The sequence below is a fragment of the Protopterus annectens genome, chromosome 7.part0, assembly GCF_019279795.1.
Source record: "Protopterus annectens isolate FY-2018-M chromosome 7.part0, PAN1.0, whole genome shotgun sequence".
NCBI lineage: Eukaryota > Metazoa > Chordata > Ceratodontiformes > Protopteridae > Protopterus > Protopterus annectens.
Genome location: NC_056739.1, coordinates 960980071 through 960992159, shown reverse-complemented (window position 1 = coordinate 960992159; position 12089 = coordinate 960980071). Strand labels below are relative to the sequence as shown.

General features: G+C 35.8%; 1 protein-coding gene across 2 annotated transcripts in view; it reads left to right on the top strand.

The window, feature by feature from the left end:
• LOC122806802 (protein SSUH2 homolog) overlaps positions 1 to 6102 on the top strand; it is a 600540-nt gene extending 594438 nt beyond the window's left edge. For both annotated transcript variants that reach the window (XM_044077522.1, XM_044077521.1), the window contains exon 12: positions 5035 to 6102. In XM_044077522.1, the coding sequence (XP_043933457.1) occupies positions 5035 to 5181 (147 nt within the window). In that variant the 3' untranslated portion in view covers positions 5182 to 6102. The remainder of the gene's footprint in view (positions 1 to 5034) is intronic.
• Positions 6103 to 12089: the final 5987 nt, after the last annotated feature.

Sequence of the window (12089 nt, the reverse complement as noted above, 5' to 3'; positions counted from 1 at the left end):
AAAAACTAAATACAATTTCAGTCCCCTCCAATTATTTTATTACTCCCAGCAAACACATAGTACTGTATACATATTCCAAAAAAGGAAGTTATCTCTTCATATAGGGACAGGTTGTCTAATAGATGGCCACATTCACAAGCCTTACCTATTCTAAATTTATGTTTAATGATGCTGGAAGTAAATGCTATTACCTGTGTCATCTTTTGGATAGATATCATCTGTCCTTCTCCTAGACCATTTTCTAGAAAGAAATAGTACTTTAACTCATTCTTCACTGTCAGTGGTATTGTTTTCCAGTTTTAGTTGGTTTTAGCAAGGGAAACTTATTTTTGCTGTTTAGGATTTTATTTAGTTTCACGGTGGTGGTGCTGCAGTAGCATTGTCGCCTCACAGTAAGACGCTGTCCGGTTCGATTCTCAGCTAGAGCGTCTTCTGCGTGGAGACATGCGTGAATGGGTGTACCTTCATTGAAGGTTGTGCATCAGGCCTGGCAAGCCGGTACGTAAAAATCAACTGCCAATCATTAGCGGACTGGAGTTCTGCTGTGGCGACCCCTAACCGGGAAAAAGCCGAAAGACACAAGGATTTTATTTAGTTTCATTTTCCATCTTTATGTGAAACATATCTTGCATAGTCTCAGTTAGCCATAAGAAAAAAGTACACTGACTGTCATTAAATGAATAAACCAAACTCTGCACTATTATGTTTAATATTGAAGTACTAAGAAGCCATGGTGGTGTAGCGGTAGCGTTGTTGCCTCACAGCAAGAGGTTCTCCTGTTCGATTCTCGGCTGGAGTGCCTTCTGTGTGGAGTCTGCATGTCCTCGTCATGGTCAAGTGGCATTCGAAAGACATGCGTAGAATGGGGATGCCTTTGTTGAAGGTTGGGCATTGAGCTGGCACCTCAGCACCCGTAAAAATTCTACTGCCAATCATTAGCGGACCGGACTTCCACTGTGGCGACCCCTAACCGGGAAAAGCCGAAAGAACAACAACAAACTGAAGTACTAAGAATGCTGGGTATGTATCTACTTGCAAAAATATTTACTTTTATTTATTTTCACTAAACTGTTTGCCAGTTCCACTTTAAACAGTAATTGTGATGTTTCTTTTTTAAATGTCTCAGTGCATATTGTTCATTAATTTCCTAATTAACTGCCTGTACTTGAAGGCTTAGTGTCTCCCATTGAAGACATTTGCTAATGAAAAAAGTAGCTACTAGTTTCACAAATGCTACTAACAGAGGAGTGATATTTGTTTGTTTACCATCTGTGTACTGGTGCAGTGTATGTATGTATGTATGTATTTAGTACATGTTTGATTTTTGTAACTATTTTGAGTTCGGTGTTGTCAGGTTTTAGCATTTTGGCATTTCAGAATGTTGCATTCAGTATTATGCCTTTCAGTATACAACTCATTAATAAGTTGTCATAAACCACGTTAAAAAGTTTAAAAAAAAAACTTGCAAATGCACCTCACAGCATCTAGAACCTGAATGGCTTCTGCAACTTGTCATCCTCTAATCTCCTCCCCCAGTTTAATGCATTTTTTTCTTCCACGGTTATTAGTAACTGGTCACTTAGGGTATGTTCAAAGGTGGCATGAAAAAGCAAAGTTGAAAAGTAAAACTGAATTTCTTGCCTGAATCAGGACTTTTGTTCAGGCCATTATTTAATGAATATGTTGTTTAAAAAAAACTCTAAAATACTCATTGGAGAATCTAGAATCCCTATCGCTTCTGAGTGCCCAGTTGCCCCAGACATCCATCTTAATGCAGTTACTTCCTCCACAGTTACCAGAGTCCAGTGTTGCCTAGGTGAGATGTGTTGAATGAATGATTGCAGGACAGTACTGATGAGTACTATGGTTTGGATATTATTTGGGACATTTTGCAGGCACCTTAATATTTAGGTGCTTTAGGCCTGGCCGTAAGCTGTGTGTTTCCAAAGTATAGACAAACAATCTGCATGCGCTATACTGGCAATCTGTGAAAAAGGGAAAAACAAGGCATGTCTAGAGCTAGTGGGTTTTGGCTTTATTGGTCTGAATGCACTAGTAAAGACTTAAAAAGTGAAAAGTCATGGGCATTCAGAAGCCATGTCCTTTAGGGGTAATTTGCAGATAACCGATGGGTCTTCACTACAAGAGATTTAAGGTATTATACAGTGACAACTATAACTTAGCTAAGTCTTTCTTGACATTTTTATTGAATGATTCATCTGTGTATCTTTTCTACCCTTAGTTTTGGATTTTCTTTTTCAAAACATATGCCTAGAATATACAGAGAATGTGGTCAGTGCGCACAAATAATTTTCACATTAAAAGGCACTACTTATGATAGTACTGTATGCAACAGTATATGACAGATTTCATCACACAGTGCTGCTTTGTCTGTTTAATAACATATATAAATAAAATAAACTTTCTCTGATTATAAAAACACAGCAAGAAACACTTTGAGTACAATGACACCCATATATTCTAGTATGGTATAGAATTACCAAGCTTTTCCAGGCCAGTAAGCTGCAAGCTTTTTTCCTAAACTTGAGAACTTATGTAACAATTCTTCCGTTGCTAGTAATATCTGAATGCTATTATTTCCTTGCTGTTTTCTGAAAGATTCTTTTGAGAACCCATGATAGCAGACTGTTTATAAAGCTACTGATCCTTATATTTGCAGCAGTCATTGTTCATTAGTTCTGTTTAGCTATTTTAAGTAAAAAGATGTCACATTTTTGCCTCTTGACAATATGATCAATGTAAGTGCTATTAAAGGTTAGTAGTCATTAATTTTGTTTGCTTAAAAAAATGAAAACAGTGTTTTAAATGAAAATTGAAACCATGGAAACAGAGGTCTATGAAAGTGCTGTTGTCCTTAACTGTAATGGCACTGCAAAGTAGACTGATTTTATTCCATGAGCCCTCACTGGAAGACTTAATATTTTGGCATAAGTCATTTTCGTCTCATAGAATTGCAAAAGCACGCTATTGTTCTGCAGCAGGTAGAATGAAAGTGACTTTGTGGATGCTGGGGTAGGTCACTTTTCTTGCAAATTAGCATAATAATTGTAAATACCCAGGCCTTGCAACCAGTCTGTATTGTCATAAGGGGACTGAGGATGCAAATACTGCCTAAGAAAAGAATAGTCATACAGATGTGTATAGCTTTGAATTTGTGTTCAAGTTTTAAAATCTTTAATATTGTTGGATAAAAAGTACTGGAAAGTTTACTGTAGAAGGGTGGGGGAGCTCAAGAAGTGAAATAGTGGTAGTTGGGGGTCCAGGTTAATTGATGTAGAAGGATGCAACCCTGACTGTATCTCACATGACCCAAGGCTGTAAGATTCTGGCACTTTATGGAGCTGCCACGAAGGATATGAAAGCCATCCGGGGGGGGGGGGGGGTGAGTTCATGTGCATGAGGGTGGATCATTTGTTGAAGCCTTGGTGAAGATCAGGACTCCAGGAGACTGGTGGTAGGAGTATTAGATGGTAGGGAAGACATAGATGCTGTAGGGACTCAAATAGACACATCTTCATAGTTATCGCTTCATTGTCCACCTGAGCCTACATTGTAGCATCATTATCCTTGGTGGGAGGAACTAATTAGTAAAAAAATTACAAGAAAATCCTAGCCACGCTAGAGTTTTCACTGTGTGATTCCTTAAAACCTCTTGTAAAAGAGGATAATGGGGTACATGCAAATGACACCTTAGGGACATCAGATGTTTCAGCTGTATGGCAGTTCTGAATGCCCATGACTTTTTTCTTTTTAAGTCTGTTACTGGACAAATTCAGGCCGATAAAGCCAAATTTATTGGCCTGAATTTGTCCATTAACAGACTTAAAAAGAAAAAAGTCATGGGCATTCAGAGCTGCCATATAGCTGAAACACCTGATGTCCTTATGGGGTAATTTGCATATATCCCATTATCCTCTTTTACAAGAGGATGCAAGCAATCACACAGTGAAAACTCTAGCTTAGCTAGGATTTTCTTTTATTTTTTTTACTAATTGGTTTGTTTGTGTGTCCTGTTCACTCTTTTATTTGGTGGTAAGAACTAAGAGAGAATGTAGCTTTCATAAGCCGAATTGAAGAAAAAACTTCAGAAAAACTTCCAAACTAAATAACAGTTATAAAATGTGGATGGAACTGCAGTTTAACAAACTCTGATGAAGTCTGGATCACTGTGGACGAAAGCGCTAAGTTTTTTGGTTTTATTTTAATTGTTTGAATAAAGTTTATGATTTTTTATCAGAAGAGCCATTTTTTTATTTAACTGTTATTTAGTTTGGAAGTTTACCTGAAGCTTTTTCTTCCATATGATTTACACAAGCTACAGCAAGTTTCTGCTTATGTGGTCAGACTTTCTGGGTGGCCTGGCTGGATTCCTGATTTGTTACTAGTGTTCTGAGATTCTGCCTTATTGAGGAACTACGAAAGTCTGGAGCAAGCAGCCTGTGTGATGCTGCAGGCAATGTGCTTCTCTTCACCTGAAAGTCACCGCATTTCATTTCCTTCCCATCCTGCTGTGCACTCCTACCTGGGTGATAGTACTTGAACCAACACGTGTCTACACCTCTGCTTTCAGTTCTGCCAGCTGCCCTACCCAGGGTAGGACCACCAGTAAGATATGTTTGAAGTAATTGAATGGGTGCACGGTAGCTGATGGTCAAGCTGTAGTACAAGAGACAGAAAAAAAAATGAAAACAACAAAAGAAAAAGTGGTAGTGGCAGTATGGAAGTCAACTGGCAGTAGATATAAGCTAAAGAAAGAGAAGGAGTAGTTTATGAAGGAGTTGGAGTCAGTGATATCTTGATAGTCAGATAGATAAGAAGTATTGAAAAGCTTCAGTGGGGGTGTGTACTAAACACACAGTGGAATTACTGAGACTATTCAGTTTTTGCTCCCAAGTGTGGCCTTGTTTTAATTTTACACATTATTCACTGAATTTATATACAGCTTTGATCTGTTTTATGATACATGAGGATTTGTAATATCACATATCATTTGCTTTTTTTTTTGTTTTTCAGCGTCAGACAATCGAGATTGTTCCACTCACAGAAGTACACTGTGAGTACAAACAGAAGACCTACAGTTACTATGTGTATGGAACTGAGCAGGAAGTTTATGCTCCAAGCTACCCGGCCAAGTATTTTTGGGGTTGTAATATTTTCTGAGTATCCTGTAGGTCATTAAAGAAGACAGATTGCTCAAGTGTCACTCCACATCTGAGACTTAGATTATATGCAAAGACTTCATAACATACAGTATTCCATCATGTGGTAACCATCCTTGAGCTTCTTCTCAATGAACCAGTAGGTTTGTCCTCAGTATTGATGGTTAATAATCTGTACTTCAGGCAGAAGTAGTTCCAGACCCATATAAGTGGCCACAGTATGCCTGCATAGTTGGGCATCTCACAGCCATTGACTTCAAATGTAAAATCATGTGACGATTGAACAATTGCTAAAAGTAACATATATCCCTTCTCTAATTCTTCTAAGTCAGCAATATCGAATAGTCAGAAAGCATATGCTGTTCTCTCAGAAACATTCTTGGAAATGAATAGCTATATTAGCTAAGGAATGATGTTTGTCCTCCATGTCTGCTTATACCAAAAGAGACCATTCAGCTTCAGACCTGTGGATGCAATTACTCAAAAGATTGTACATGAATGTCAGTGTCTCTTTGGTGTTTAAAAGAAATGCTTATAAATACTGTGGTTTCTTAAATGTTTTTATATTTTGGGGAATTCTGTTGTATTGTGTTTTATATTGATTACATTTGATTGCTCTAATTGCATTTTCTGTTCATTTTTATCAGTCCACCTGACATTTGTAAACAACTATGATAGTTAAATGGGCAGAAATAGTAAAATATGATGAGTAGTATTCTTAGATTTGCATGCGCAGTATTGCATGTGATGTGTTTTATAAACTGATAATAATATCAATACTATTAATGATCATTAAGAATGTGCAACATTTTATGAATCATTAAATTGTGTATATTTTACAGAGTATTCTTAAATATTGTAACATGTATAAAATAATGTATTTATATCTGTAGTTTTGTCAGTAAATGTAGCATGTGTTAAACCATGTAGTCATTCTCTTTCTATTTTTGTTTACAACAAGGTTGAGGAAAAAGGGTGTGATATACCTTTACAATTACAATAAATAAAGTGGAAACAAAGTATAAACATATTAAGTGATGCAAATACTTGGAATACATGCTTTGTTGGCAAATTGGTAGCAGTGAGATGATCTTGCTTGGCCTTTCTCCTACTTCATAGGTATGTGGCATAGTCTGTTTAACATGCACCTTATAACATCTTACTCCACAGACTAAATCTAAAATGGATACCCTTGCATACTTGAATTTCCCATATTGCTTCTGACACCATAACCTAATTAGAAAGGCTGTTTCATGTGAGGATGAAGCTGTCTGTGAAAATAAATATTTCCTAGCAATGCCCTTGAATTTCTACCTTCAGTGCTCAAATTAAGGTTTGTACTTCCCATGCATTGCATCTTCTGAAAGATTCTACCATTTTAGGCATGAATGAGTCTTGTGAGATATCTTAAAATATCTTTGTGATGCTCCTCACCTGTCTAGACGTTAGACGTTCATCAGTGATATAATTTTTTATACTGCCTTGACCCTTCCATTGTGGATAATGTACCTTATTTTCCCCTTCCTCTGAAATCTGAGTTTTGTTCATTACAGGGATGTATTGTCCAGAATTTCCTACAGTAGCTTATATAGGTTTTCACCAGTAGGACTTTACAGAGAGATAACAGCTGCCTACTAACTTTTTTTATTTTATTTTATTTTTAAATTGTTGACATGTTGGTTTAGGAAATCGATTGCATGCATATTTTATTCGGCAGTGTATTCAAAAAATGAGGCTTTAATGGATTTGGCAGTTGCATTATTTATATTCATATTGCAACATTACCTGGTGCTTTATTTTGTATAATTACAAGGAAACATTTCATTCTTTTGGCATAAGTAATGCACAAATAATATGTGGCTGCTTTCTGTTAAGATGTCCGTATGTGGTGATTTTTAATTTCTTTTTTGGCCCTCATAGGGTTTGATTGCCAAGCCCTCCTGTAACACTGCTGAGCCATGTCTCACACTTGGGGTTGACACCGAGGACTAGACTGGGTTTTCTGGAAGAATGTTGACATGGTTGTCTGAGATATTGTGTTTAATCACTTGTCTGTCCCAATATTTTTCCTTTAGTTGAAACAAAATGCCCAAGTCCATTTTGTCTCCACATCCGTTCATATGTTTGACTCTCACCTAAACCAGTTTTGCTATTCAAAACCCTGTCACCTGCCTGAGAGTTGTGGCTACAGCCTTTACACAAGCAGAGCTGAATACATTTACATTTAAGTGTGAATATTTTAAATTGATTTATTTTTGGTCAGCAAGTAACGGTTTACTTTCATCACTACATAGCATTAGATCAGTAATCTGACAAACATTCCTTTCTGCCCTCTTGACCTTTAGTCACTTCTGCAGCAAAGAACTGTGATTTTTCTGGAAGATAGTGGGACACCAGGGTAGCAAAATGATGGATTCCAAGTGGGGCAGTCATATTAGGTAATTCAAAGTTTTTTGACTGGGTACTCGGCAGAGGACCACTGACGTGTTATGGATATTACATCTTAGCCTTTAGTAATACATTTAAGACACTAGCTCACAAAAAGCTTTTTAGATTAAATTGTTGTTCAAATCCTAGGAATGTAGTTTGGGTAAAAGTTTGATTGGTTATTGGCTGAGCGATAGGCCTATGTGGTAAGAGTTCACTCAGAAGATAAGTTGAGGAAAACTGAGGGGCCATGAGGTCAGTTCTGGGACTGGTCTTTTTCACTGCTTCAGATCATTCTGAAAAAAATATTTTGTTTTTCAGTAATTAAATGTATTCAGTAAGTATGACACCCAAGAAGGTTCCAGAAAGCATGCAAAGATTTGCAAATGTGGTAGAACTGCTCTAAAACATGGCTGCTAAAACTCAATGCATAATAGTACACTAGGGAAATAAAAAAACTACAAAGTTCAGTTTTATTTTATCAACCACACGTTGCTACACATTATAACAAAACACATTTTAATAAGTTGCCACACACAATATATAACTTACCATCAACATATAAGCCTCATACATTATTTCATATCTTCAAATCATGTTAATTTAAAATTCAAATATTATTAAAAAAAATTATTGGCAATTTCTTAGACTTCATTATCATAGTTATTGACTTGTCTTTTCTTATGAATTTGCATACTAGATTCTCCACTTCCCAAACTGTACTTTTGTGTCATGTAGTAAACAAAATGTGTCATGGATTTCCATCATCTTCCCCCAGAAAATTTTGATATCCTGAGTCTAATGTCTTTGTCAAGGAGTTTGCTCTACTTTCAGTAAAAAAAATCACAATGATGTTTACATGAGTTTGCTCTGACATCTACCTCTCTGTAAGTTATTGAATTTATTTTACTTTCTAGTTAAGAGTACTGTCAAACAATTCACATTTATATTTCAGGTATACAGTTTAATATTTCTCTGGGTTGAATTACAGGCAGTTGTTATCGACAGATACTCAGAGCTGTCAACAGTGACAAGTTTCTTGTTGAAATCAGAGTACCTGTTTTCCCTAGATTCATCCTTATTACTTCAAATCCATTATTTTTAAGACTCCTTCTCAACTATGGCGTACATGAACTACTGATTGCAATGTTTTTCTTCAAATATTTTTTATATGTAAACTCATATTTCTGCAGTATTCTTGTAACCATTTTATAGCTTTCCAAATTAGATATTAATGTCTTATTGTTATATCTCTGTTTCCTCCAACACTTGCATTGTCATCTCTTCTGTTCTCATTTTCATTTATTCAGTTTCTTTATGTGGCCATTTTCTTTAAGACCTGTTTTCCTTTTAAGGTGAATTCATATCTAATGTAAGTTTCTAGATGAGAATGTGGCAGATTAGACAAGCCTATATACATTTTGCAGTAGTGTGTCATTACTTACATTCAGCCATGCTTCTGCTCTGTAACATATTATACTTATCTTATACCAGATTTCTTTAATGGCTTTACGTTATATCCACCAAATATTGTTTTTAATCTAGGTGGTGTAAGGCATAAACCTCTGATTCAGCTATTTAAGTGTTCATTGTGCGATCTCAGTGAACCTGTATCGATTTAAACATGACCTAAGCATTTAAAGTTATGGACTACCTCTGTTCTCTTATTTCCAATAGAAAATTGATACTTTCTGCTTTTGTAATTAAACAAATTACTTTTATTTACACATTTTCACACACTTATATCAAAATGTCTAACTTGTGTATCAGAGTTTGTATTTTTTTTTAATTTAAAAACTAGTAGCACTATATTTGACTTTTAAAATATCATATTTTCTTGGAGATGTCCTTCCAGGCTGTTATCATTGCACATTGTAAAGATTCAGGGTGCCATTAAGCAACCCTGCCTTAGTCCCTTTTAATAGAAAATAAAAAAGCATTATCTGATTTTGAGATTCTTATATGTGATTGAGACTTACAGTACAGCTCTGTTATTGCCCTTATTAACTCAATAATCAAGTAACCTTTCATGAGCTTGGTAAGACATACAGTGCATCTGGTGATGCTATAAATTGCAATGCTGATCTTTTGTTTATGTATGCAAGCTGAGCTTAAAAGTTTGCAATTCGATCAACTACATTTTTTGGTTGTTGCAAAATTCTAGTAGAATTTTTAAAGATTAATTTAATGGTGTTATAGAATGGTAGTACCTTTGATCAGTCATATTTCGTCTTTTGTATATTGGTATTATAATAATTTTTGTTTATAAATTTTGCAAATTCCAAGTTTCAGTGATTTCTCCAAATGCTTTTTCTAATACTCTTGCCCAAAGACTCCCATCAGCTTTACACCATTCATTTACTACACATCCTTTGCCTGGGACTTTGCTGTATTTTAATCCTTCAATTATTTATTGAATGTGTATTTCATTTATTTTTTTATTGAGACCTTAGAATATAAATGGAGTATTATATCACTGATGTTTTATCAATACGAGTCATATTTATAAGCGAAATAATCTGTCCATTTCCATAATCCTGTATTCATCAGCTTCCAACTTCACCTAATTTCTTTTCATTATCTGCATCTGATCCCAAATTCTTTCTACATGATATTTAGATTGCATTTAAACTTTATACTACAATCTTTTTTGCCTTTGTTTCAAACATTAGTTATTGAGACCAAATCTATTTTATCATCCAGTTCTTCAACCTCCTTTTCATTCTTGTATTCATTGTCAAACCAAGGTTTAAATACCTTCTTTTTTCTCTACTTTTTTCTGACACACAGACTTTTATTTTTCTTACAAATTAGATTTTTATTTGTGATTGTTGAATAATCTGCATTTATAATTTGAAATCATATTTACTACTATTAATTTCTTTTAACAGATTATAATTTGATTTCTGTTTCTGTTAGCCTATTGAGATTCCTCCAGATGGTGTGAATCCACTTCATTAGTCTTATAGGTTCAAAGGAGATTACTAAGCTAATGGCTATAGGGCCTTTACAAGCTCAGCCATGTTATACCTGTGTTCCTTAACTGACCTTGGTTAGTTAGATTTACAACACATCCTTTGCCTGGGACTTTGCTGTATTTTAATCCTTCGATTATTTATTGAATGTGTATTTCATTTATTTTTCACAGAGAAAGTCTATGATCAGCACCGAATGCCCCTGTCCATGAGGGACATAGGTGCCAGCCCTAGGGTGAATTTACTGTCTCCCATTCATTTGTCTAGGTTGTGCTTGTATAGGGTCATTGAGGAGCTGTGCTTCACATGAATTGAGAGCTTATTCCAGAGGAGCAGCAATCTCTGGGAGACATATCTGTCTCTCCAGCATGTTTTGTTGATGTCACAGGCTAGGTTGAGATCCCTGGAGTGAGTGACGTTTGTCCCACTTGATTTGCGGATGTGCAGCATTTCCATTAGGGCAGGGTCAAAGTTTGCTCTGTAGGCCAGGCACAAGTCACCTTTCAGCAGCCAGTAGGATACAGATTACAGTGACAAGGCTTTCATTCTTTCCATGTAGGTCATGTTTTGGAGGCCCTGAATTTTCTTGGTGAGAGACTTCTGTGTTCTCTCCAGCTGCTGCAGGTGTCTGATGAGGTGCATGCAAAAAGGAGTGTCATACTCTGTTTGTGGTCTGATGAGGGTCGAGTACAGAAGAATTATAACTTCCTTAGTCTTAGATGCAATGCCCTTACTTATGAGATGCACAAACAAGAAGGCTTTCCTTTCAAATGTGGGCACATGGTGATCAAAGTGTAGATTGCTATCAACCTGTGTTCCCAAATCTGGCACCACTGGGTTTGAGCTTAGGGGGTGCTATCAGCATTGTAATTTGCAGGGACTTCCTCTTTGCCAAAGCAGATAATAATGCACTTTTTTGCACTTAGTTTTAGTCTGTGGCTTTGGCACCAATCATTTGTCTGTGTAGCCCCTTTTGTAATATGTTAGCATTGAGTATGATGTATATTTGTAAGTAGTCACATTTTGTACTAGTATCTACAGATAGGAAAAAGAACTATTGTTTTATTTTGTACAAATGTTATATAATCTATTACAGATTTTCCTAAATTGGAGACACGTACAAATACAGTTATTTTCTCACTTTAAGATGCACAAGTTGTGTTTTAATCTATCCTTAATAATGATTTACCATTTTTATTAACATAAATATCTTGCAATTGCCATCCTTTATATTAACGTTAGTTAGGTATTGCAGATATACCCCACTCCTAGCATCAAGATCTCCACAAACAATGACATCCTCCTGTTATTATCAGACAGCATTGGTTGTGATTTCCTTTATTTAGATCTTCCCAAACATTGCATTTGACTGTGTCCCCTGAATGCTTATGGGGAACATATACATTTATAACATTCGGCTTTTTTTATTGCATAGTGTAATTCTACTTTATTTTTGTTTCTGATTTCTCAGTGCTTTTCAAGTATGCTCCATTAATTATTTTGATAA